The sequence below is a fragment of the Bidens hawaiensis genome, unplaced genomic scaffold (assembly GCF_021521415.1).
Source record: "Bidens hawaiensis isolate Kalapana, Puna unplaced genomic scaffold, B.hawaiensis_p1.1 tig00031130_1, whole genome shotgun sequence".
NCBI classification, from domain to species: Eukaryota; Viridiplantae; Streptophyta; class Magnoliopsida; order Asterales; family Asteraceae; genus Bidens; species Bidens hawaiensis.
Window position 1 is genome coordinate 185,092 of NW_027495224.1, and position 27,249 is coordinate 212,340.

A 27,249-nucleotide genomic window follows, 5' to 3' on the forward strand; every position below is an offset into this window, starting at 1 on the left:
AAGTTTACCCTTGACTGCCAAATACCAAGCTTCCTCTTTTTGTTATGTCGGGAGGTACGGACGTTATTTTCTCTTGTTCTCTGGGTGTAGAGGTTTGTGCTCTAGGGAAGATTTCTACCCAGTTGCTTCTCCGTTTCGGCAAAGCGTTTAGCTGCCGTCATGATGGCATCCCACGTGGGTGGCATGCCGTCTTTACCTGTCAACGTGCAGATGAGCTCTGGGTACTCAGCGCCCTGGATGAAAGCGGCGCTAACAAGATCTTCACTAATAGTGCCCAGACTTAGCTTCTTTGAGTTGAAGCGAGTGATGAAGTCTAGCAAAGATTCGTCTTCTTCTCGGATGCAGTTGAGGATCGTCCATTGCTCTTCAGTATATTTTCTTTGTTGACTGAAGTGCTGGCTGAATTTGTGCTGGAAGTCTGCCCAATCGTAGATGTGGTGGACCGGTTGACGATCAAACCACGCTCTGGCTGCCCCGACGAGCGTCATTTGGAACATGTAACACCATGTGGGTTCCGTCCAATTACGGACGGTTTCCCCCGCTATAAATCTGTTCATGTGATCGTCCGGGTCAGATATGCCATCGTAAGTGCCTATGTTGGACATCTGTTTGGCACTCTTTGGAGCGATTGCTTCTGCAATGTCCCTTGCAAATTTGGACGTTCCCACATTCGCAACAGTTGGTCTGAAAGTTTTGGAGATGTCACGTGGGTTTCCCCCCGTGTTCTTTGGTTTGAAAGTTTCTTCGAAATTTCTTCTCGAGTGGAAGTCTGCTTCTTTACGCTTCCCTTTCGCCTTATGACGTGGGTTAGCGTCACTGTCAGATTCTTCCTATCTTCATCATCCACATACTCGCAATCATTGCTCATGTTGAGCTGTTGTCGAGTGCTTTCGAATTTGTCATTGGCCTGTTGGAGTGAACGTAAACGTTCGTCCAACTCGGCTTGGAATTCTTTCTGACGTGCTTCCGCCCAAGCTTTAACTTGTTATGGTGTTTGTCGGGGAAGTCTCGTCTGTTGTTTCCCCAACTGGGTATCAATGGATCCCAGGAGAGGATTGTTTACTGCACTTGCCCCGGCTTGGGTAACCGGGGTAGTGTTCGTAACAATCGTGTATTCACCGGTGTTCCCCCCCAGTAGCTGGGGTTGTGGTTACCGGAGTTTCTTGGTTACCCGGTGGCTTTGGCATCGGAGTAACCTTAACCATCTTTCCAGAAGTTTGAAAAAACTGAGAAAAAGAAGAGTAAGTTCTAGCTTAATGCACGGATGGCGCCAATGAAGAAACACTAAGTGACCCCGACAGATTAAGGATAATCTTAGGGTTAAGTAGATGTTTCCCACGAGGGTTAGGTCCGGCAAAGATGGCTATTCTTCTCAACCTGCAAAACAGACACCGTAAGCTCGTCACTGAGAAGGGGGGGTTCCTCCTTGTGACCATCCTCCGGCGTGAGAATCAGACTAGGTTGCTCTGAATATAAGTGTATATAGAGAGAAATAGCTAGAGAGAAGATAATGATACCATTCCAAGGTGTTGGAGTATTTATAGCCGAAGGTAGGTTTCCAAGCAGGTACGGCCAGTTGTATATAATATTCCTTTTCCACCAAATATGGGCTACGTTCGTGCCATGATGGGAGTTGGTGGGTAGACAGTGGCTGATAGTGACATTTTGTACTGGAGCGTGCTCCTCCTCGTACTATTGTCAGTGAGCTGTCACCCTGTGATTGTTTCATGGGTTGCTTTTGTCAGATCTTGTCTATTTGTCCATACCTTGGTAGGTATAGTACAAAAGATCTTCTAGAAGTGTACGGACTGGCTCTTTTGGGCGGGAATATTCCCGCCCTGCTCATTCCTTCTTCAGGTGACATTACTGAAGTATAAGAGTTAGTGCCTTATACGTGTAGCCTTACTGTTAGTGTGGGTAGCCTTCCTTCTTGGCTTGTACCCACAGCTGCGGGGACAGGCAGGGCACTGTACCAAGGGAGGCTTTCCTGCGGGGACAACTGGCTTACTGCGTGTAAGGTCTTCATCTCTCTGAGCATGGTGGGTCCTGCGGATCCAGTTGGTCTTTGCGTAGACGTACCTCTTCAAGGTGAGTCTTGTGGGTCCAACTGGGCTTTGCGGGAACCTACCTCTTCAGTATTACAATCCGTGGTAAATTGATGGATGTGGTCGTTGGACAACAATTACATAGCCTTTGGATTAAATAGCCCACTTTTTTATATCATTTTAGTTCATTAAAAACCAAAAATATCTATAAACACTCTACATACAAAATTTTCACAAAAATTAAGCGTCGGTGCAAGCAAAAAGTCTCGAGGAGCCGGCTCAAAAAGAGGTGGTTCTAACTCGAGAGGAGGTGGTTCAAGATCGACTTCAAATTAAAATTAACTGCGACAAAGTTTACATGACACCTACAAATGTATCCTTTCCAACCATATGGCTATTCAATAAGCACAAGAGGTCATACTTTAGTTGCACCGAGCCAATATCAATATGTGCTTCAGAAAAGTCAAATGGCCTTCGAACCATTTCACCCGTTTACAATGAGAAGCCCAACTTTTTCATCCACCCCGAAGCAATGAGGAATGCTCCCTCTCGATTTATGAGGATCGTGATGATTATGGTCAAGATTTTGTGTCCACAACTCATGAACAAAATCAAAATCATGATGAAGATCTTGAAAACACAGAAGTTGAACAAGAAAAAATATATAGGAAGATGACCAAGGTGGTGCAAGTAGACGAAAACTTAACAGGCGTGTGGATCGTGCATTATGGTAAACCGAGCAAAAGGTAGTGCGTGTCAAACCCAAATCCATCATCCTCAACACCTCTTGCACGTCCAAAAGCTATTCCAAATCAGTTCCACACCCATTTTGCACCTCCAAACACCTTAACATCAATTTTTTGAAGATTTCAAGTGTTCTTCATGTTCCTCACCAAATCCAAGCAATTGTGCATGTGCAATCAAGTGGTGAAGCTTTAACAAGAGGGATTCAAGTGTGAAGTAAGTTGTAGAAGTTTTCAAGCGGCTGATAGGGTCATTTGAATATTTAGATCATCTTTCGGTAAGACCTAGACATAGATTGGTTTTGACACTATCATCTACGAATCTAACTACCACTGGGCTACTACCAAAATGCTTGTAGGTGTAGCCCAATGGTATTAAGGCGGTTGTTAAGGTAGAGTCGCTTTCAAATTGTGTAATAATTTGTTATACAAAAAAGAAAATCTATGTATCTAACTAAAACACCTAACAACCAATTAATGCAATTCTTTTGAATGCATAAAAAGCTTAGAAAACTTTAGTTATCTAAAATTTATGAAAATCTAATCTAGGTACTTTGAAAGGTGCTATTTATCAAACCATCTCATAAAAAGGTTTGTGACAATTTGCAGGTGATAATATTTAATTTTTAAAAAGTTTACCATAGGTATCCAAGACAGTTTGCATTAACAAGAAAATGATAATTTATTTAGTTCAGAACAAACCATGTGGAATTGTTTTTATGATTAAAGTATTAAAATCCGAAAACGGTCCCAATACAGGCCACATCATATTCATGTGGATGTAGAACGACAACTTTGAGTGTATTATTGCAGCCTGGAGACCTTTTCACAATCAATACGAGCCACCATATTAAATAAACATCTTTTTTATTTTATGATTTCTCTCCACCTGTGCACTAACTGTTTATTTTTTTCAAAAATAATATGTTACTTTCAAAAGAGAGCTTAAGACAAATCAAAGAAATATCTGTAAATAAACACGTGTTTTATGAATATATCATTGATGAACATACATAGTTTATGGTTAATATCAAAAGAAAGTCTCAGGAATAATCGCTTTTACGAGCATGTTTTATACAGTTATACGGTAATGTCTTTGAGAAACAAATTCAAACAAATCTGTGTCAATTTTATGTTTGTGCATCAACATGTACAAAAATCAGGGCTATTTTTTTATTATATATAAAAGTAAAGTAGATACGTGAAAAATAAATTAGATATACGAAACTAGATGAAAAAAAAAAATATAGATACGTCAAAAGTAGAAGCATGAAATGAAGGTACATTAAAAGGAAGATATGCAATATATACATGAAAAGTAGATACGCAGAAAAAATCGATAAACTACTAAAAATCACATAAAAAAAAGCGAGTTAGGTTGGTACAACACTTTATAAAGTGGATGCATAAATAACTCAATTACACAAACGTATAAGTATACCTATAAAAAATAACCGATAAACAACCTCAACTTTATATATTCAAAGACCCATTGGCCGATAACAAATAGTAAAGATAATTTAACCAGTGTCGCTACTGACTTCATTTTTGTTGTCAAGGACGATTTCATTCTAACGAAAAAGTAATTTCGAATGTCCCTAACCATTTTACGCACACACATATATAGATCCAACTGCTCTATTCATTTAGTAGTCAAGAAAACCTTGCATGAAGTATTTAGAAGGATACAAATTCCTCTGTGTGTCTAATGGGCAAAAAGAAAGTAAAATTAAACTGTAAAAAAAATCTAATCTTTAACTGGTAAAGAGTACATGTGCTGGAAGGGTTTAAGTTTGTATCTATAGAAAACCTTTCTATTTCTAGCAGTTGGATTTGCAAACGAAATTAGAATCTTTCCAGGCACATTCACATGAAATGAATTTGAGATCATTCTCCCTATTTGTTTCCCTTTTTGAACCAACACATTATATGACCCTTCATCTTCTGGTACAAATTCTTCCTTATAACTAACTTCACTTCCTGTTACTGTTATATCCCAATATACTGTCATTCCCACCTGATCATTCACCAAATATCAAACTCAAAAAATGGTTCACTCATGACCCTAATTTGTAACAAAAACGAACCTCTTTTGTGACTATTTGAACGCTATCAGTCGCGTATTCTTTAAGCCTTTTTTCTAAAACATTGTCTTCGTATGTGAATTCACCGCCTACTCTTCCTAGCCCGCCATATTGAGCCAGAAGGTGTTGCGGCTCAATGAACCTTCATCATTTTACGTCTTTCGTTATTATTGTCAAAAACATTGTACAAAGTACAAACAAACATAATCAGATCATTAAACATATAATATCACAAGACTAACTTTAGAAGTGTCTCAGTAACCGCAGACGGCTTCACATACATCACTTTGTATTTTCTCGTCATTAATCGCATGTTTAACGTATAAAACGCGAAAAACCACATTGGGACATTAACAATCACCTGATTCATAATTTCATACACAAAAAATGTATATCAATAATCACAAAACTTCAACCAGAAAATGAAATCTTTTCATAAAAACAAAACACAAACTTACAAATCTGTAAATAAGCCCGGGATAATTCTCTTGCAAAATCGAAAAATACCTCTTACTACCCTGAAAATTTTCATTCAAAAACCGTCTAGGAATATTCTTCTCATCAATAATCTGAATCAAGGAATCAGCCCCATCATGTCGAAAATCCAATCTCCGAACACACCCTTCCATCAACCGAATCCTCCACCGCAGAAACTCCTCACTCGATTCCTTACTCCCTAATCGCCTCTTCAACATCTCTTTATCCTTAAACGCCTCATATAACTGGTAACACAACGGGTGTCCTGCCTTATCCGTCCCCTCAATGTACCCAATATTATCCAAATCCGACCCAAACACTTCATCCACCACCTTGTCCACATTATAATCCTCCCTCCACATAACCATGTTTCCGATCATTTCAAGCGCGTTTTGCACGTTGTAATCTTTCGTTTTCAAAAACTTTTTAAGGATCATGTCTGTCCTCTCATCACCTTTGCTAGGTAACAACGGGACACCCCAAAGTTGGATGTCTTTAAGGTTGTTGTTAACTTTACATTTTTGTTTAACCAACGTGTTATTAATCATGGCGTGTTCGAGTTTAGTACGGAGGTCGGTTAAGGCATTGCGTTTCTTCTTTCTAAGCTCGGTTCCGAATATGCTTTCGGGTGCATGGTCGTTGGTTTTGGGTGTGATAATAATAATATCGTCGTCGTCTCCTTCAATGGTGTCGTGGAAGGTTTCGGTTGGTGATTCGGGGTCGTCGGCCATGGTTTGTGGAGCTCGAGCACCGGTGTTGCATGCACCGGTGGCCAGAAACTCGAACGGAAGGTTGTGGGTGTGAGACGGATTAGTGCTCCGGTAATAATATTAGGTTTGCATGTTTTCTTTCTAATTATTTTGCGGTTAACAAATTCTTGGGTCGTTCACTCAAATAATATTGGATTTAATAGTCTCCCGTTTCTACAGTGGCTGATTATAATTTCACCTTTCGCACTAATTGTTTTTATTGGACCCTTTCAAATAAAAACTTAACGGAAGGAGGACATGAATAGATTGATTTAAAAACTTGTTTTGAAACGATGCTCCAAACGGCTTGATTTTCGCTAATTAGAAGTTTAAACACCCGAATTGAAGCAATGTTTCGTCGTTTGGGGCACCTTTTCGAGATAAGTTTTACATCAATGATGTGTATCCTCATTCCGATCAAAATACCTAAATTGTCATTTTGAAATGCGAAAAAAACTTAACAAACTTAAAAAAAATTAACGAAGGTTCAATAAAAACAGTTAGTGTGAAATGTGGTATCAGTGACAGCTATTTTCTTAGATTGTATTATTATCGGCCAATTGCAAATAGGTGATATTATTAAAATCCAATTTGCCTAAAAGTAATAGATTTGGGTATTAATGCTTTTAAGTAAACAAGTTTAGGTATTATGTTTAACTTTTTTGTAACATGATTAAGTGCTAACACTAACGGACGTTAAAAACTCAAGTGATCGAGAAGCCCTTGCATGCGTAACTTGCGATGAATCATTTTTTAGTTAAATGCCAAATAGCTCGTAGTCACGCCGGCTAGTATTCATCACAATTCTAAGTTACTAAATGTCGTTTAAGAACTAATATTTGTTTTCTAGAATAGCGAAAATACCCGTTTGCCCTTCTTTTTGCCATTAATTCTTATAATATAAAATTTGTAATATATATAATCTATTTCAATGATAGACGGTAGTTATGGGAAAATATATGTATGTAAATTGCTTACTGACACACTCTAGTTAACTCTACTATAGGCAAACAATCAATTGCAAACAAGTTAATAGATGCAAAAAAAAGTTGGCAAAATTTCTTTCACGTGTGTCCATCTGCAATTACATGTCTATAACATCAACGCATAATATATTATAATTATCTTTATAAGGAGGACGGGGCGGTGCGTGATGGAGCACCCATCACGCGTGATGGGGTTTTCAACACCGCCGCCGGTGGTTTATCACGCAAGTGATGGAGGGTTTGAGTGATGGCCATCACGCGTGGAGAAGGGTGAAAATCAATGAAAAGAGCCGTTGGATGAGGAGGACCAAGGAATTCCATCACACCACACCATCACACCACCACCCCTAGTAAAAAACCATCACATGTGATGGATTTGGGGTTGGTGATGTGACACCATTTGATTGGGTGGGGTGTGTGATGAGTGATAACCACCCCTCCCCCCTAAGGGCCTAGAGAACGATTATTTAAACAGTTTCTTTATTTACGCTATCTTCCATCCCCGCATATATAATCTAACCCGTCTCACAAGAGTGATTGAAACTATTGGAACTTCACTTTATAAAGTCAAGTAAACCATTGAAAAATCTAAATCACTTTCAACACATAATCAGTTGGATAGAAAACAAATTGACAAATTTAATGGAAACAAATTACATCATAATTGAAAACAACACATTGCATTTAGTGTAATCAAAGGGGCAAATTGACAAACATATCCGGTTGGGAATTGAAATTGTGATGAATACAAGCCGACGAGGATACGAGCATAGAATTTTAAAAAGGGTATTTATCTAAAACATGAGTATTTAAGCAATTTATTTAAAAATGGCAAAAAAAAAACACCCTCGCATGTTAGACATGTGAGAGGATTCTCAGTTAAGTTTTAACGTTTATCAGTGTTAGTACCTAAGTGTGCTATAAAAAATAAAGCATGGCACCTAACAAGTTTCTTGAAAACCTCAATACTCAAACTTGACTAACGACGTAATTGACTATTCATTCAATGTAAAAAAAGAAAAGTTGTGAGTGAAAATAAATTTTAGTGAAAGGATAAGTTAATAACTTATTAACTTATCCTACAAGTTATAAGAAGGTAAAATAAGAAAAGGATAAGTTAAACCAGTTAACTTATCCAAGTTAAACGTGTTTGAGAAGTGGGTTAAATGTGAAAGGATAAGTTAATAACTTATTAACTTATCCCAAAAGTTATTAGAAGGTAAAATAAGAAATCCCAAACACCTCCTTAACATTTAAATCTTTGGAAAAAGGAAGTCAATTGTTTACCACTATAACGTCCTTGAGATCATTTTTCTTAACGCAGAATAGAAAAAGAAAAAAAAACAAAACAAATAGATTATATTTATTTTTAACAAATTATGGAACATAAATAAACAAACAATTGTTAAAAATTGCTTATTTTTCCTTCTCTAAACGAAGGCACTTTTGCCACTGCTTGAGTGCTTTCAACTTTCAACCCAGATTGATAGAAAGTCAACCAACGCATATTAATCTTAAGTTTAAAGTAACTTCAGTTAAGATTAATAGAAAGTCAAACACCACATATCAATCTTAAGTTTAAAGTAATTTCAGTTAAGATTAATAGAAAGTCAAACCACCACATATCAATCTTAAGTTTAAAGTAAACTAACAGCAGAAATCAAACAAAATCTAGTAAATCACACACAAACCTTTTGACTACACTATTGTTGCATGTTTTAACTAGAAAGATAAGTCGGGCTTATGTACTTCCAAATATATGGTGAAGGAGCTACCAAATACACCCACAACCCGCCTTCAAAGCTCTCGATATTGACTCAGGTCAAATGTTAAAGTTCTTGAACAGCTGCAGTGTAATAATGCCACGTGTTATACATGTTTTAACAAATTTAAAAATTAGAAGAAAATCATATATAGTACAAGGCTGGAGAAAGGTAGTTACCCTTTTTCAGAGTCCCTGTAAACCCCTACCAAAGCTTCAGCCTTGTCGTAAAAGGTATCCTTGAGTGAAATCACAATACTCTGAAAACCATTTCCATCTAGAACATCCTGAGCACCACCACATGATTTTGATCTAATGAAATTAGCAACCTTAGAAACATTAAGATTGTCCAGCGCGGCGTCCACCTCATCCAGTATAAAAAACGGTGATGGCTTGTAACTGAAGCCAATTTAATAAAACAAACATAATATCAAAGATACTGAAAAAATGCAAAAAAAAATCTAAAAAAATTCTAAAAAATTATAAGTGCACCTGTGGATGGAGAAAAGTAAAGCGAGCGCTGCAACAGTCTTCTCCCCACCTGACAACAGCTCCATATCACGAAACCGCTTTGTAGGAGGCATAGTAGAGTACTTGATTCCATGTAAAAATGGTTCATCAATGTTTTCCAGGTTTAAATACGCGGTCCCACCAAGCGGATGCGTTGTGCTTGTCGTGAGTTCCTTGTAGATTTTGTCAATATTACCCGAGATATGATGGAATGCATCCATAAAACATGTTAGCCTGTAAACAAACTCCAACATAAATATTCCGTGAAGTGTAAATAGCAAACAGTATCTCAAATGCTACCTTTTAGCCCTCACAGCTTCAAACTGTTTACGTATCTGAGTCTCTTCTTCTCTGGCCTCTTCAAACTCTTTGCTTGCTTCTCTCTCTTTCTCCTGCAAAACAGCATACTGATCTAGGGCTTTTAAGTTAGGGGCAGTTCTGCCAATTTCTGATATTAAGTTTCCGATCTTCTGTTTAAACTCTGCCTCGATTTTTTCCCTTTCAGCAGGCCGCATGTTATGCCTAAGTGATCTACTCAGTTGATCAAAATCAAACACGGGCTCTGATGATGAATCAACATCCATTGCATCAGCCACAGTTGGAAGGCTAATTTGTTCTAATTCACACTTTTCTAGAATATCTTGTTTCTTTGAGTTCAATTGTGTGATTAGATTCTTCTGCAAATCAGAATGCAAAAACAATCGTTTATTAAGTATGTAGGTAAACAAAAGCGACATGATTAACAAGTTTGCACAAAGAATTAACCTTAGCATCAATCCTGTTGTTATGTTTTGTTATGTTTGTTGTAGCAGCAGAGATCTTTAGTTTCCATTCTTTTATCTCCTTCTCGCAAACTTCTAATTGTGACTTCCACTCTAGGAAAAAATAGTCATGAATTTACAAATGCTACACATGATGTAACTTCAGTTTGGAGAGGAGAAGGGGGGTACCTTGTACTTCTTCCTTCATTGTGTTAATCTCCTCAGTAGCTGTTTCTATAGTCGATTTTAGTTCTTTTTCTCTGTTATCGACTTCAGCCAAAGCATTTTTCAATTCAACTTGTGATTTTTCCAGCGTAGCAATACGTGCTCCCATGTCCCTCTTTTTCTCATATTCCAACCTGAAAGTCAAAGTTTGACCAAAAAAAAGGTTAATCTATTGAAAAATATTAACAGAATGGATACTAAAGATTAACAAACATACTGGTATTTCAACTTAGACAATTGACTACTCAAGCGAAGTCTTTCGTCAGCCAATGCTTGGGCAGCTTCAAGCTGCTTTTCTTCATACTCACGGATATTTTCCACACCAACAGACTCACTAAATCTCTTGTAAATCTTGTCAACGATTTCATTAATCCTTTTCTCCAGTGATAATATTCTACGTTCTCTTGATGATATGTTTTCTTTTATCTGCAAAATTGCATTCCTGTCAGTTCTCTGCATGTAATATGATGAACAAAATCAAAGGGTCGCCTTTATTGTTAGAAACCACACCTGACTAAGTTGGGGTTCAATATAACCAACTCCTTTTGTCATATTATCGTACTCGACCGCCACTTTTGAAAGTTTCTCCTCCATGTTTTTCTGCAACAGAAAATATGGATACTCATTAGCAAATTTAATGATTTAAAGTGTTAGTTAACAAGTTAGCAACCTTCTCAATCTCTGCATACTGTATTTTTTTCTCAAGCCCACTAATCTTCCCAGATGCTTCAGACTCCTTTAACTGCAAATCTCTTATTGACCCGAGCTCTTGCAATTCTGCTTCTAGCCCTTCTTTTTTCTTCTTTAAGCCTACAAAATACTGCCATGTGTAAACGGTACTGCAAAAATATATGAGGATGTTAACTAAACTAATCCAAAAACCTTCTATCTTCTTATCATCCCATTTATGTGACCTTGCCTCCATTCCACCACTTGTACCACCAGTCATGGTACCAGCCTTGGTCAATAAAATACCATCAACCGTCACAACTGCAACCACATTAGTAATCAGATACGAAAACAAATTTGATAATTAGTATCATTACTGTACAATAAATAAATAAATAAATAAACATGTCACGTTTTACCTTTATATCTATCTCCTGTCCAACTCAAATGTTTGGCCTCATCGAGATCATCACAAACTAGAGTATTCCCAACAGCAAATAAGATAGCCTTAGCCAATATTGGGTCAAATGTGTAACTGTTAAGTAAACATATTCATATAATAGGTCACTAACATGCTGAATGCTTTAATAAAAGTAAAACATTAAGGCATAAAAGGATATTGGATGACATCGTATATAAGCTTTGCAGTTCCTCCTAATGTGCGTAGTTTCTCAATGACTGGCTTCACTCTGACCGAGTGTAGGGGTATAAATGTCAACGGAGGAAGCCGTTGGTCTTTCAAATACTGCACAACACAAAAGCGCATCATAATATTATTTTCATGTATATCATTGTATCATATTATTATCAATTTTAATTTACCTTTATACATTCTTTTCCTGTCTGCTCATTATCAACAACAACAGCATCCATAAATCTGCCCATAGCAACAGTAACAGCAAGATTATATTTCTTCTGTGTTGGCCTGCAAAGCTCGGTCATACGACCATGAACACCTGGAAAAAGACGCCTGAGAGCCTCAACTGCTTGTGACAGTTTTGCATCCCTATCATTTTCATGTTTGTCAGCCTTCAATTCGCGTAACTGATTCTCTAATTCGCTTATCTTTGCCCTCAACATCTCATATCTTTCTCTGCATTATAGCAAGTATCAGTACTAAAAATAGTGTAAAATTAGAGTTCTAGTTGACTTACTTTGAATCTCCAAGTTTCTTCCTCGTGTCATTTTGTTCTCTTCTGAGTCGTTTGAGCTCTTCATTGTGTTTTCCAACGGCCTCAACAATCTTCTTGAGTCTGCTTTGTATTTCTTTTTGTTGTCTGTCGAGTTCTTGTTTCCTGCTCACCATCTCCTGAAGATTCTGTTCAAGATTCTCTACAGCTTCCACATCAGCAAGTTGTTCCCTATCTTGAACCTCTTTCTCATCCTTTAACTTAGCAGTCTTCATACCAGCTTCTTCTTTACTGCAACAGAACAGTTTTTGTAATAAGTTCACTTTCTTCCGTTTTGATAATAACTTGTTTTTTTCCTATTTAAAAATACCAGACAAGCATATGCTTACATCCGGTTATATGCATCCAACTGATCATCAGCTAAATGAAGCTTCCCCCCTTCTGATTTACCTTTTGTTTGTAAGTTGTCAAGTTGCTTTGTAAGGTCCTCTAAATCACTTTTAAGTTTTTTAATTTCAACCATGTGTTTCTTCTTCTCTTCTTTCCTTTTGTCAAGCTCTTTCCCAGTGTTTTTAAGTTTTGCTTGTAAACGAGATTTCTCCTCCTTCAGTTTCAGAAGCTCTGGTTGCTGTTAAAACAAAAAAAAACGGTCTACATTAAACACGAGTATTTAAACTTTGATATATGTAATATAAGGAAGAAACTTATATATTTTTTAGGAGAAGAGAATGGCCTCACATTTTTATCAATTGTAATTTTCTTCTCTGCAATCTTCTTTTCACGTTTGTCAATTTCTTTTTTGTATTTGGCCAGCTCCTTCTCTTTTTTGCGTGATTCATTCTCATAGCCATCCAATTCACTAATAATTTCTTGAAGGCTTCTCTGTTCAACTTCAATCTCCTCATTCGCCTTCTCAACGTCATTTTCTATATTAAATAACTGCCACAAAAGGTGTTCCTTCTTTTTTGTTCTCTGCAAAAAGATAGGTAAACATATGAACAATATGTATGTATGTGTGTATGTTCATACAAGCATGTATACATGTATGGAGATGCATACCAACTCCTCTTGCAAACGCATATGCCTCTCAGCCTCTTCTTTCTGCTCCTTTTTCTGCTTTCTCTCCATGACAATGGTCTTCTTTTTCTGGTAAGCAAGTGTGGCTTTTTCCTCGGCCGCTCCTTTCTTTTCCTCCAATTCTTCAAACAGTCTCTTATCTTCATCAGACCCGGATATTTGCTCAAGAAGCATGGTAAGTTCTTTAGGGTTTTTAGATGCAACAGACTCCACATCACCCTGCATTTTGACAAACATAAATGATCAAGAATAACCACTTATCTTAGCGAAATCACAATCGATTTCATCTAATGTCATTCTGCATTTAAAGCATGTCTCCAGCATGAGAATGTCAATCCTTAACTTGATAAAAACCAAATGTCTCTAGAGATGTAAATCACCGCTTTAAAAGTCAGTTCTCAGTAAATTCCTAAATGAATTGTTATTCAACAAGTAGACAAGAAAAAAAATCAACGTACTCGGTGTGCTATTTAATGACTGAAACTAAAAAATGGTAACATTAACATGATTTAGTGGAGACACATGGCCATTACAAAAGTTACAAATTTCCAATTCAGGTAATGATCTACCACTCCAGCTCTCAACGCAAACCAACAAAAAATAAAACAAGAACAATTAATGACAAATTAGTCGACATTACATCCCTGTTCAACACACACGTGAGCAGTGGCGGCCCAACCATTTTGGAGGCCTAAACCGAAGTAAAAAAAACAGGGGCCTTTTGCATTGTTGTTATTCAGTTTTAAGCTTAAATTTCTTCAACTTATCTGACTCATTAGCTATAAGAAAACAACTCAAACCAATCTATTTATGCTCAACTATAATATATTAAACTCCACCAATAAGTTATGCTTGATTCCTTTGATACAAAAATGTCACAAGAAACAAAATAATTGATGCCCAGTTTTAGATCGGTATTGAAAGGAAGATCTACAAAATAAAGTAACAAACTAATAAGAATACGCCTAACCATAATAATGTGTAACCTTTAATAGCAAATTTTCCAAGTTCAAGGATCTTCAACTATTTTATCCTTTTACATGAATTTGAACTCAAGTTTCTATCAGAATCGTCAAGAGTATTTATAGCGGTGGATGTTTAGGTCCAAAAGACAAATTACGAATAATGATAACTCCTTAAAAATATCTACAGTTGGAGCATAAAGATAACTTTTTAGAGCCCAAAGGGGGATGGCACCCATAAGCAGAAAGATATGCACTCATATACAATTGCAAAAAAAGAAGGAAACAAAAAAAAAAACTGCTGCTGGGATTTTAGCCCAAGCATTCATGCTACTAACAAATTAATCTTACCAGCAGGCTACATAATTAAATGCAAACTTAAACAGAGTACAAATTATATATATTATGAATATAATTATTTTTTAAAACGGAGGCCAAAAGATTTGGGGGTCTAAAGCCCTAGTTTTACTCATTGGGCCGGCCCTACACGTGAGTATCAAATCATTGAGAGAAAACAAAAACCCTACATGTTAACCCTTAAATACAAACAATCTAACAATCTTTAAGCTGAACATTCCATCACTTGTTATCAGTACACAAACAAAAATTGATGCATATAGATTAATCAGATAACAATAACGTGCATAACGACAGACGACATTAATCACATTACATACGATCTAACGCCTAAACAGTAAACAAGACGTGTATAACAATAATCCGCATAACGACATAGAACATTAATTACATACGGCCTAACGCCTAAACGGTAAGCAATACACTCACAAAAAGTCAAAAACTACACCGACACACTATGTCTAGCAAACCAAGCACATCCTCTAAGCCTAGTAATATTTTCAAAACCACAATACGCTGTATCCTAATACTTCGGAGACTCGGCATCTAAGCAACTTAAAGGTAAATTAAAGCACACTAACTCATTAAATTCACAATTAATTTATAATTAAAGTACCAACACAAACAACAACAACAATAATAATAATAATTAGGGGAAAGTTAACGTACAGATTAAATTAGCGTGCTAACTATGAGAACCTAGTATTGCAATTATATATACAAGTAGTGTAATTATGTAATTACATAATAGTTGTAATTACACTACACTATAATTACGCTACTTGATTATCACTATTAGCATGTTAATTTAATTTGTATTTGATCAAAACCCTAATAACAATAATAAAGTTAACCTGAAAGACGAGAAAATTCCTGGCCTTAACGAGAATCCCAAGCGACTTCAACCGGTTACTATACTCATCCCAATTAACAACCCTATCATCAACACGGTACTCACTTCCACCAGCACTAGTAATCGCACGAGTAAACAACAGGTCCGTACCGTTCTGAAGGCGGTAAACCAGCTTCACATAAGCCCTACGGCCTCTCTGCTCCTTCTCACGGTCATCAAAGGCGAAAATGAGGTCCTTGAGTTGACCGCCTCTGAGTTGACCGGTCCGTACACCGAGGACGAAGCTAATTGCGTCCATTAGGTTAGACTTACCGGAACCGTTGGGGCCGATAATGGCGGTGAAGTCGTGAAATGGGCCGATGGTTTGGTGGCCTTTGTAGGATTTGAAGTTCTCGAGTTCGATTTGGTGGATTTTGCCTTGTGATGCCATGGCTGGCATGGTTATGGTTTTGAATTTGAAATCCTAGGTTAGGGTTTTGAAATTGGGGGTGAAGGAGAATTGGGGATTTGGATATTATTATTATTATTATTAAGATATTTGTGAGTAAAGATGTGTAGTGGGTGAGTGTGGGTTTAGAATTATAATTAGAATTAGAACACTGGTTTATGGATCAAAGAGTAGAAGAAGAACACTGAAAAATGGGAGGGAAGAGTATCCCGGGCATATTTCACGAAATTTTTAACCACTTGTTTTATATTTAGAAAGATAACTCGTATACTCTCTGGCTCTAACTCTAACTCTAATTGTAGTCTCTGTCTATAACTCTAACTGTAACCGACTGATACATTGTATTGTTAAGTTAGGCGACGTTAATCGTTGAATAGTGGTGGAGATGGCGAATCGAAAGGACTCGTATTTGGTGAAGTGTATTAATGCGATTCGCTTGATTCGATTTCATGAAGATGGATAGATTGTATGTATTGTGATATTTGGTAGAAAAATTTAAAGATTGGTGATTGATTGTCTTTGACGGGTTTCGATTTAAGAGGTGGGGTGTGTTTATTAGGGAAGAGGGGGTTGGAAATGGTATATAACTTTGGTTAGATGCGTAGTTGCTGGTTCGCGTTAAAAGATATGTTTCTTGAACGGTACGAATTGGAGGGGAAGAAAGCTTGTCTTGTTAGGGGTAGGGTGATTTCGAATGCGACTAGGTTGGTTGACACTGTTAGGCATGGTCTAAGTATAATCCTTCGGTTGAATTGTCTCTATCGATTACCTCTGCCTCCTTTTTTTGTATCACCCCCCCCCCCCCAATTAATTCATCGCATAGCTAATCATTAAATTCCTTCCTAATTTCTCATACATCTTGATCGTTGAAGTTTATTTTAGATATTCTCACACATATTGATTGTTGAAGTTTATTTCAGGCATTCTCACACATCTTGATCGTTGAAGTTTATTTCAGACATGTTTGTTTGTTTTTCTAAATCACTCTATAAAGTTAATGTTTTGTATAATTCGTCTTTTATATTCATTTATCCTATGAGTTTACACTTTGGATCTCATCGTATACATATAATGTATTGAGCTAATTATACATGTCATAGCTATGAGCTCCCTGTATATTCACAAAGTTTTTTTTAATCATTTATCTATTATAATTTAGTGTTTACCCCTAATGAAAGTAGATAAAGTCATGAATTTATTTCATTTCGTGTCTAAACAAAGATTAAGCCAACCATTAAAGTGGGTGTTAGTGACGATGGCTAGTTCAACAACGATGCTATCGACAACGAGGACAATGAGGTAGTGATGACGGTTGCTATAATAATGAGATTATTAAGTTTCTTTTGCCACTTTCATATAAAAGTATATATCAACATAATCTTAGCACTCATATTGAATAATAAAATTAACTTTTAACGTTTATTATATTCTAATAATTTGTTATGTTTTGCCATTAATATATTAAAAAGTCATCTGTTTATATGATTATGGTTTCGTATGTAAACAATTAGAGCTAGGTGTAATTTTTAGTACCTGTGGTTTGATCAACTACGCAACTTTAGTACCTATTCTTTATTTTTTGCAAATGACTACCTCAGTTTTAAAAAACATGCAGTTTTAGTACCTTTTTTAACTCCGTCAATTTTCTTCCGTTAAGTCAGGGTTAAAATGGTAACTTCGTTTATTATATTTGTTTCTCTTTTCTTTTAAGATCGTTTCCCCTTTTCAATTGATAAAACCCTAAATTCCCTAACACATTCTTCTTCAAATCCCCCTACCAATCTGATCCTTCAAGCAATTGAACAACAAAGCAATCTGGTCCTTCAATAAAACCATAAATGTAACCTGCCAATCTGGTCTTTCAAATTCTCCCTAGTAATCGTACCTCCGCCACTGCGACGAGTGACGACCGCCGTCGCCTAGGTTCCTAAATGGAACCCGTCAACAACATCACCCTACCAAACCACCGTCACCATCGGTGTACAACATCACCGCCACCGCCACATACGACAACAACCGGTGACATCGCAACAATGGTTACTAGAGGTTTGGTCTGCGACAACAGCAAAAGCCGATGACACCTTGTGACTGATGTCTCAAACAAACAAATGGGAGAGAGTTGGTGAATGAAGAGAGAGAAGCATGAGTTCATATCATTAAGCAGTGGATAAACAAACACTTACTCAAATACAGGGACACCCACGGGGAGAGAGAAGGAGAAAAGAAAAAGAAAAAAATATAATGAAATTACTCAAATACCCCTGATTTAAATTGTGAAATTACCCAAATGCCCATGACTTAACCGAGGAAAATTGACGGGGTTAAAATATGTACTAAAACTGCATGTTTTTTAAAACTGAGGTAGTCATTTACACAAAATAAAGAATATGTACCAAAGTTGCGTAATTTACCAAACCACAAGTACTAAAATAGCAGTTAACTCAAACAATTATCATCCTCTAATTTAAACAAATCATTTGTAAATGTCACAGTTCTATCTTTTTTTCAGTCTCTCTCTTTTCACATGAATGCATCATTTTAACCACAAACACTAACACTGAAATGCCGTTTAAAAAAACTAACACTGAAGAAACACCGGGCTACAAACATTTAAAATCCAAAGACATAACTAACATTGAAAATAATTATACTGTTTTTATATTTTTTTTTTTGCAAATTTATTACTCTTCATAAAAAGCTTCGTAATAAAAACAATAAATTAGTTGAATAAAAAAGGGTAGACAGTTTCATATATTCATCTAATAAAAATGAATATCAATCATCCATAAAACTAAACACTCAACTATTGGTTAAGGAGGTGTTTGGCCTAGCTTTTATTTTTAAGCTTATGTTTATATATAAAATTAGCTTATAGTTTTTTTTGTATTATTTGATAAACTCTTTTTAAGTGTTTGGATTAGCTTATATTTTACAAGATAATTATGTGCCTTAATAAGTTGTTAAATCCAACATTATTTAATTTGTTAGAGTAATAATTACTAATCCATCACCATTTGAAGACAAATGAGTAATTTATACCCTTAAACAAATAAGCTTTTATCAAATAAGCTAAAAACCCATCTTCATATAAGCTTCTTCAAATGAGCTTATAAGCTTAAAAAGCTAAGCCAAACACCAAGTTAGGCTTATTTGTAAAAAAAAGCTAAAAAACCTATAAGATTGATTAAAAAAGCTAGGCCAAACACCCCCTAAATTTCTTAGACCCCTTAGATTATTCAAAAAAAAAAAAGAAAAAAATAATGTAAAATTTTTCCAAATTTTGTTGTATTCCCATTTTATTATTTATTTTGAACTACTCATACCTATTTTTTATCACACATTAATCATTTCCCTAAAACTAGAAACACATAACTGTAGTTCCAACAGCAGCAGCAAGGGTTTAAAGATAAAAGAGGGAAAAAAAAACTAAAACTAACCACACCTCCGGCGATCCACACAAGGCCGCCATGGTTTCTCACACCACCTGGTTACGTTACCTCGCTCGGCGTTTCGAGTATTCACTAGCTCTCAGCTACAAGGTTAGTTTCATTTACCCCCAATCCTCACCTCACTTTATCAGATCTTTATGCTAATTTGCTTTGCTCTGTTTCCGTTACGTATTTTATTCTACCACGATTAAATTAATATCTGTACGGCTGAAATTGGTTAATTAAATGAATTTGTGGCTGGATTCATGCTCTTAGGGTTTATTAGGCTAATTGGGTAATTGGCGTGCATTGATTTATGTTCCGGTTTGTTATTGCAGCTGATGTTTTCGACGTGTGTAGATTTTATTTTTGTAATTTACTTTAGAAAGGTTAAACCTTTTTAGGTTTGGTTAGAGGAATTGACGTGTATTCAAAAAGTAGAGCTTTTGCGGACTTATGATGTTATACCTAGTTTATTTGATTTGTAATAGAGAATGCGGTTTATTGTAGCCTGACGTCGAACAAATTAAATCGAATGCTCGTTCAAGCTGGAAATGACAACCATTTGTATCATAATAATATCTAGGCTTGCAAACGAACAAACAGATGTTTTGTTAGTTCTTATATGTTTGTGAACATCCGTTTATGTTTGTTCGTTTAAATTTTAGTAAATGCATAAGTAGTTATATTGTGATGTATTAGACTTTTTTGTTTGTGTTTATTTATGCTAATTTATGTTCATTTACGTTTGTTTATGTTCGTTTAGGTTTTAAATGAACAAACATGAACAAGCCCGTTTTCTTAATTGAACATGAACAAAGAAGTTTGTTCGATTAGATGTTCGTGTTTGGTTAAAATTTAATGAGCGAACACGAGTTCGTTTTGTTTACATGCCTAAATTAATATGATATGCACGTATTACTTAATAAGTTTTTTTCTTTTGTTGCAGAGCTATGAGCATGGTAAAATTACCAATAAAGAAGTAGGAGATAACTTCTGGAAAACATTTTTCCAAGGAAAATTAACATTTTTGCATTGGAACAAGGGTGCGGAAATGGCTCCTACAATAGCGTCCGAAGGGGGAACTCTTCTTGTCAGGAAACTACCAGCTGCAGACCCACAGTAATCTCACTAAACTACTAACTATCGATTACTTAATGTTATGCGTTTTTTTTACTTAATCGTGTGTAAATCATTTTCGTAGGCGTGTTTATGTTGGGGATGTGGTGGTGATGAAGGACCCCGAAAATTCGGACAATTATCTGGTTAGAAGATTGGCTGCCATTGAAGGGTATGAAATGGTTTCCAAAGATGAAAAAGATGAACCTTTTCTACTTGAAAAGGATCAGTGCTGGGTGTTAGCCGACAATGACAAATTAAAGTCCCAGGTAGTTCACGATAACCGTTACTATGTGTTCAATTGTTGAAAAACGCCTTTTTGACTACTTGTAAATTCACATAATTTTACTTTATTAAATTTTCAGGAAGCTAAAGACAGTCGGTTATTTGGTCCTGTTTCCATGAATGACATAATTGGTAGAGTCTTGTATTGCCTGAGAACAGCAGTCGATCACGGCCCCATTCAGAACAGGTACTTTCTTGTGCAAATAAAACACGATTTACACATTTTGAGTGTATTAAGACTTTAAAGAATACATTTTATGATCATATTATAACGTGTGTTTATTGTTGCATTCGCCAGTCAATTCAGCATGCAGAAGGACTTGCCGGTATTGGAAGTGGAATTGGATGTTGATGAAATGGCCAAAAATCACAAAGCTTAGAAAGCTTACAAAGAAACTATTTTCAAATATGTTTGTATGTACTCTGTTTCCATCAGATTTTTTTATGTTCTCCTCAAGAACAAAGAGTCAATAATTAAAGTTCGGATCTTTTTCGATTCGTGTGATCTTCAAGTCAAGAGAAACATATTTGGGAGAAGATGGTGTGTTCTTATCATGTTCTTTATAGTCTCTAACCTCTGTCTAGTTTGTTGGCATGGGTTTAATATGAGCAGTTGATAATCTTGCTTGGATTTATCTATATTTTGGTTATCAAATTCTGCAATAATTATGTTCTTGATTACTTACATTTGCCCTGCTAGTTACTTGCATTCAGTTTTATGAACAAAAATATTCATAATTGAGCATGTTGCTTATTGAACCTGAGCCTGGGCTCGAACGAACAAGCAATGGAATTGGTGTTTGAAGTTTCGGTTGAAATGCCCCCTCCCGTGAGAAATTTGCATGTGTTAAGATTATGGTTATGGTTGCGTCGCCTTTTACGTGATTCAAATTTTTAAGGAACGAGTTAAAACTCAAGAACATGTATGTATATAAACATTCAAGAAACCATCAAGTAGAACAATTTTTGTGTTTATGTATATTAATGATGATTTACAAATATAGAAATCTATTGAGAAATTTAAACAACCTATACAATTTATACAACTAACCAAAAAGGGTTTTATAACTATTACATATTTTATAAAAGTTTAGCCAATAGAGTTAGTTATTAGGAATCTCAGAACCTACATTTTACCTATCTCTAGAAAATATAAAGTTTTAGTTGCTTAGCACTTTGTTGAGTGATCTTAACATCCTTAAAACATTTCATTTTAAACTTCAGTTTTAGGAAGAGAAGAAGTGAGGTCAGGTGGACTTGTTGCAACTTTTTTTAACCATCCATTTGTAATTGATAAATACTAATTCTCTACTATCTTAGGGAAAAGTTACACAATTTTAAAAATAATTTTTTTCATGTTAGAGTAAAGATTGCGGATAATAATCTCTACTGATTAGAGAAAACATTAGTACACACAATCTTTAACTAAAATCCAAAAGTAAATATATTCAAACTTACCATCATTCGGATTATCAATCAAATGATGACACATCATCTTTCACCAAAGTACCCAAAAGTTTGCCAAATTAAATTAATTCGGATGATGTTTCAAACTACACAAAGTACCCTATGCATCTTTCCACAAAAATCACTTGTTCCACATTCTGACTCTTCCATCGGATTTCTTAACTTCTTTTAGTTTGTCAAATTAGTTGAGACGGTGATGCGAACTACCCAAAGGGTACCCCAAGTGGCCTTACTTACTACTCCTACATTCCTAATACTATTTGAACATGTTCTCTCTTATATTTCTACAATTTATTCTTTCGATAATGCATCATGACAAGAAAATAAAAACCAAACATTTTTTTAAACTATGCAGCATAATAATAAGATCTAGTAATATCTAAACATTTTAGCTTTTTATTATTTTTGAAAAGATAAGCATATAAGTACCAATTTCCAAAATAGCCCCTTGTAAAAAGGACATATTACAACAAAGGATTCTCCCTCCTGACCTCTAAAATGCAAACAGTGACACCAAAACCTTCACACAACGAAATGTTACCGGCGTCTCATCTCATCTCTCACGGCTTCCTCGGTAAGTCTTTTCAGTCTTATCTCCGGTACGGTAAATATATGGGTTGCTTAATGCTTACACTTGTCAGCCGCTTTACTTTATCCATCTAATTATCATGCCTTTTTATTAGGGCTTAAAGTCTTTATCTTTTTTATATGATTTGTTTGGTTTTAAAATCTTTGTGAGATTATTTATTCCGTTGGAGGGTTTCTGGGTTTTAGGATGGGTTTGATTTTGTTTTTGGTTTTCATGTGGTTATGTGTTTGCACACCACCTGTTCGACGAAATGCCTGAATGAGTTCACAAGCTGAATTTAGGTTTAACCGTACCCGATAAGGCCTGCAGTGTCTGTAGCAAGTCTTTTATTGTATAATTTGATTGGTTTAGTGCAAAATTATAAAACCCCCAATCTGAGTTACACTCTGATTATTAGATGATAGATGTTACTCGAAGCCATGAATTTTAAGTGTATAACAGTTTTGCTGGAAAAAAATGTTAACAATCGTTATCTTATGCGTTAGTTTTCTCGAAAGGTATTAATTTGTCATGATTTTGATGAAATATGGTGCATCTTTGGCAGTCAATTCCTTGTCGATGTTATTTATGCGTTTAGCAAGCATATTTGTAACTTTGTTTCGGCAGTGCCTTTAAATACGTACCCTTTACGGGACAAACAAATGTGTATTTATTTTGCTATTTGTAAAAGGTAGAGAATAAGTTGTCGTCTTGCCCTATTGTCAACATGGCGATCCAGGGTTTCATAGCATTGCATAAACATGAGTTTAAAGTTGAATCGCATATTGTCAATCCTTTTTTAGCAATGGCGAATTCAGGGCTACATAGCAATGCATATAATTAGTACAAACCTTTTGCGGTCTGTTCTTTAGGCTGTATCGTTAACCAAATTTCTTTGTAAGTAAGACAAATTGATAATTACTTTCTTTCTTGTTTTCCTCAGGTCATGGAACATCAGATGGCAGGTGCCTATCCTTTTGTAACAACTGTAGAAGGTTCCCACAAGTCAAAATTGTACTTTCTGGAAATTTGACTTGTGCTTCAAGGGGTACCATGTCTTTTATCTGCAATGCAAATTCTAGCGGTCAAAGAAGAAACCCGGATTTTTCAAGGCAAAATAGACCAGGGTATTCAAGAAACAAGAATAGAAATAATGAAGACCGGGATTCCATTGATGGGTTTGAAGACTCTGAAGTGTTCTCTTCAAGAAACGGTCAGCCTTTTCTTTCGGGTTCTCCCCCAAAATTCCAATCAAGTGCAGCTCCCGGGCCCAAAGAAAGAGAAATTGTGGAAATCTTCAGAAAGGTTCAGGCCCAATTAAGAGAACGGGCTGCACAAAAAGAAGAGAAAAAGGCTGAAGATCCGCAAGGACATAACAAACAGAATGAAACTGTTGATTCTCTTTTGAAACTATTGAGAAAACACTCGGTTCAACATGGAAAAAGCACGACCACGAGCAGAAACAATAGAGATTTCGTGTTAGACAACCAACCCGAACAGAACAGTTCGTTTACAGAAGATAGAAGTCAAAAAGACTCGAATAACCGTGTCAAACATGAGGTCCAAACCACTGAAGCCCGGTCTGTAAGACCCGCATCAAATTTCCAAAAGAGGTCTCCAGTTTCTGGATTCAGATACAAGCCGATTTTGACCAGTGAAGAGTCTTTTACTCCTGGACCATTTAAAAGGAAAGAAACAAGACATGAGCCTGAGTCAACGCCCGAGGTCAAAATCAAGACTGGGTCTGAGCCAGAAGTTGAAAATGAAGCCTTTAATCGGTTTGATGAAAGTTCAGATGATGAAATTGAAGAGATTGCTGATGAGATTGTTGATGATTCAGAAGAAGCAAATGTGATTGAAGATAAGGATCTGAGCAGCATGAAGTTGGTTGAGTTAAGAGCAGTGGCTAAATCTAGAGGCTTAAAGGGGCTGTCAAAGCTCAAAAAAGCCGAGTTATTGGAGTTGCTGACTAGTTAAGAGTTTACTATAGAATTTAAGTTGTTCTTTGATACTTGCTAAATTTATGTCCTGTTTACTATCTTTTGCTGGGTTTGTTTGATGTGGTTGAAAAACTTGATATTTTTGAGTTAATGGATGTGCCTAGAAATAGACAAGTGGTTTGAGATATTGTGAAGGTCATCACTTGTTTGATTTGAATTTTGTAGCTCAGTAAGTTTGAGACGGACGCTTAATTACTTAATATACCGAATAAAATTTCATTCATTCCACCATATTGGTTGATACAAAAGTTGCTTTCATTGAGACCTATAGTATTAGTAAAGTATAAAAAACTATAGTAGTAACAAATTAAAGAGTAGTGAGACTATAAGAAGGTAGCACGAGTCTCTTTGAAAGTACCTATACATTCCTTTTAAAAAACTATACTCTTTGAAAGCACCTATGCATTCCTTTTAGAAAGCTTTATGCTGATCTCATCTAAGGAAATCTAAGGTTAAGGCGACTAAAAGTATAACGAAAGCTAATGCTCCAAGAAAAACCAACACACATATACAACTCCTACTCCCCTCTATCGTGAGAGTTTCCAAAATACTAAAAGCATCTCCAACAGTGGCCCCTCATCCACCTCAACATCACCTTGTTCTCTCTCCTCTTTTCTTTCCCTCCTTCCAGAACTTCTCCACTCTCACTTACCTCTCTCTTCTACTTGGCGGCCACCTCAGATCTAAACATCATTCTCTCCTGCGTTGGACATGTTCTTACTTATGCTATCAAATGTCTCGTCTTCAGTTGTCCAAGCCATCTTAATCCCCGTGTATCTAAGTCACCCCTAAAATTTACTTTTCAAAAAACATTAAGTCTTACTCGGTCCAACCTTGTGCACACACATCCACCTTAGCAACTTTTTTTTTGCTACCATTAGTTTTTGTGTTGTGTCTTCTTAATGTCCCAACCGATAGTTTAGTATAAAACATTTGGTCAAATTGCAACCTTATAATCCCCTTTAGTCTTCTTGGGAATCTCTTGTCAACCAATTCTCCTTTGGTTGCTCTCTATTTACGCCAATCTATCTCCCTATTACTAAATGACTCTAAATACTTGAACCTCGTTGTATGGATTAGTGAAGGGAAGAAGATATAAAACCTGATTTATTAAGACTTAGGTGGAATCTAACCAATCAACACTGCGTCATCACCTTGTTCTTCAGTCAATAGTTGCTCAACTAAAACGTCTCTCTAGTATGATTGGGGTCACCGGCTTACAATCAGCTCACTATTGCAATGTACCGAACACCTTCTACAATGCTATAAGTTGAAAATAAAGAAGATTAAATACGATTAGGACTCTGATAGAGGAAGGAACATTGAGCTTTAGGATGAAAATGCATTTGATGGTGAATCATCTTGTTCATTACCATAACTACATTTCACCTATGGGCCCAACTGCCCACCCATACGCCATCCATCAATTTTTTCTATTACATAAAAGATGATAGTGATAATAATAATTCTGTACCAAGTAAATTACAAACCGTGTGTAATGTAAATTCTAGTCTAGCTTCTTTATAATCTAGTTATTTATTATCACCAATAAAATTATTCGTTAAAAAATAATAAATAAATTACAAATTCCGTCATGAGGTGTTAGGTGTCAACCGGATAGGCTCGGTACAAGTTTATTTTATTGATCATAATAACAATGTTTGCAAAGACCAGCAATGGCTATAACAAGGGTGGATAGAGTGGAACACATCCGTCCCATTCTTAGATGAAATTAATGGCCAATACCAAACAGTTGGAATGGTGTTCCCTCCATCTTGTTGCTATCCTTTATCGGGCAACTAATTTCTTCTTTGTTTTAATCACTTGCGACATAAACAATCCGATCTAGTTCAACAACTTCAATAGTTTCATTTTTAATGCAGCTTTATTCTATTTGGTGGTGCAGATATTTTTTTTTCTCAAGATTTTGCTTCATGCAATCATGTTTAGGGACACACTTGTTGGTTGCTTGAACTAAAGTCTGAGATGTGAAGAGAAATGGACTCAGATCCATGCCGGATTTGGATTTCGGGTAAAACACAATTTAGGGCAATAAATATGTAGACCGTTGGATGAAAAACGCCAAACTAACAAGTCCATAGGCACACACTCTTAATAGGCCAACCTGGAGATGCCACCTAGATATGAGCTACGCACAGAGGCAACCATGAGAATCCCAAACAAATGTTGGGGGGGGGGGGGGACCCAACTAAGAAATGCCACATGTATAAGATGTACGCATGGGGCGACAGACCCAGACATTTGTGGAGGGATGCCTCATTTGGATTTGAATGAATTTGATTGGTCTAAACAAAGATTGCTAGGTTTATATTTTTTTCAATTTGATTGGTCTAAACAATATATAAATAAATAATATATATATAAATGTTTTTTTACTTTCACAATTCACGTCTTCCATTCTCACCACCAGAATTCACTTGTGGTGTTAGACGGTCCCATACACAACCGCTTTTATATGCGATAATTATAAACAAAACACCCAAACTTGAGTTGGACCATGTAGTGCTATAAGCCCCTTGCTTG

The 27,249-nt window shown here is 36.1% G+C and overlaps 4 protein-coding genes across 4 annotated transcripts; 2 read left to right on the forward strand and 2 right to left on the reverse strand.

Annotated features, from left to right (window-relative positions):
• Positions 1-4,535: 4,535 nt before the first annotated feature.
• Positions 4,536-6,080, reverse strand: LOC143581651 (patellin-4-like). The gene is made up of 4 exons (XM_077064391.1): positions 5,331-6,080; positions 5,115-5,233; positions 4,876-5,014; positions 4,536-4,805 (listed from the first exon to the last, which is right to left on the reverse strand). Exons 1-4 carry the CDS (start codon positions 6,078-6,080, stop codon positions 4,536-4,538), a joined length of 1,278 nt encoding a protein of 425 aa, XP_076920506.1.
• Positions 6,081-8,720: 2,640 nt separating this feature from the next.
• On the reverse strand, positions 8,721-16,067 carry LOC143581647 (structural maintenance of chromosomes protein 1-like). Its single transcript, XM_077064387.1, has 18 exons — positions 15,392-16,067; positions 13,201-13,437; positions 12,880-13,113; positions 12,531-12,769; positions 12,166-12,432; positions 11,834-12,104; positions 11,630-11,756; positions 11,431-11,538; positions 11,225-11,332; positions 11,013-11,152; positions 10,853-10,942; positions 10,560-10,768; positions 10,307-10,476; positions 10,122-10,231; positions 9,657-10,033; positions 9,339-9,590; positions 9,027-9,245; positions 8,721-8,930 (listed from the first exon to the last, which is right to left on the reverse strand). Exons 1-18 carry the CDS (start codon positions 15,827-15,829, stop codon positions 8,882-8,884), a joined length of 3,645 nt encoding a protein of 1,214 aa, XP_076920502.1. The 5' UTR covers positions 15,830-16,067; the 3' UTR covers positions 8,721-8,881.
• Positions 16,068-19,171: 3,104 nt separating this feature from the next.
• LOC143581658 (mitochondrial ATP-independent inner membrane protease subunit 2-like) lies at positions 19,172-21,355 on the forward strand. The gene is made up of 5 exons (XM_077064394.1): positions 19,172-19,377; positions 20,216-20,388; positions 20,471-20,654; positions 20,751-20,857; positions 20,969-21,355. Exons 1-5 carry the CDS (start codon positions 19,306-19,308, stop codon positions 21,048-21,050), a joined length of 618 nt encoding a protein of 205 aa, XP_076920509.1. The 5' UTR covers positions 19,172-19,305; the 3' UTR covers positions 21,051-21,355.
• Positions 21,356-22,610: 1,255 nt separating this feature from the next.
• On the forward strand, positions 22,611-24,797 carry LOC143581648 (rho-N domain-containing protein 1, chloroplastic-like). The gene is made up of 2 exons (XM_077064389.1): positions 22,611-22,711; positions 23,649-24,797. Exons 1-2 carry the CDS (start codon positions 22,636-22,638, stop codon positions 24,680-24,682), a joined length of 1,110 nt encoding a protein of 369 aa, XP_076920504.1. The 5' UTR covers positions 22,611-22,635; the 3' UTR covers positions 24,683-24,797.
• Positions 24,798-27,249: the final 2,452 nt, after the last annotated feature.

Excerpts from the sequence above, each read along its gene's own strand:
- LOC143581651 (XM_077064391.1), bottom strand. The coding sequence starts at position 6,080 with ATGGCCGACGACCCCGAATCACCAACCGAAACCTTCCACGACACCATT. Across the intron at positions 5,015-5,114 it reads GTTACTGAGACACTTCTAAA|GTTCATTGAGCCGCAACACC; the intron begins GTTAGTCTTGTG and ends AAAATGATGAAG. Across the intron at positions 4,806-4,875 it reads TTCAAATAGTCACAAAAGAG|GTGGGAATGACAGTATATTG; the intron begins GTTCGTTTTTGT and ends GTGAATGATCAG.
- LOC143581647 (XM_077064387.1), bottom strand. The coding sequence starts at position 15,829 with ATGCCAGCCATGGCATCACAAGGCAAAATCCACCAAATCGAACTCGAG. Across the intron at positions 12,770-12,879 it reads AAATTACAATTGATAAAAAT|CAACCAGAGCTTCTGAAACT; the intron begins GTGAGGCCATTC and ends TTGTTTTAACAG. Across the intron at positions 12,433-12,530 it reads TTGGATGCATATAACCGGAT|TAAAGAAGAAGCTGGTATGA; the intron begins GTAAGCATATGC and ends GTTCTGTTGCAG.
- LOC143581658 (XM_077064394.1), top strand. The coding sequence starts at position 19,306 with ATGGTTTCTCACACCACCTGGTTACGTTACCTCGCTCGGCGTTTCGAG. Across the intron at positions 20,389-20,470 it reads CTACCAGCTGCAGACCCACA|GCGTGTTTATGTTGGGGATG; the intron begins GTAATCTCACTA and ends TCATTTTCGTAG. Across the intron at positions 20,858-20,968 it reads CACGGCCCCATTCAGAACAG|TCAATTCAGCATGCAGAAGG; the intron begins GTACTTTCTTGT and ends TGCATTCGCCAG.
- LOC143581648 (XM_077064389.1), top strand. The coding sequence starts at position 22,636 with ATGCAAACAGTGACACCAAAACCTTCACACAACGAAATGTTACCGGCG. Across the intron at positions 22,712-23,648 it reads CATCTCTCACGGCTTCCTCG|GTCATGGAACATCAGATGGC; the intron begins GTAAGTCTTTTC and ends TGTTTTCCTCAG.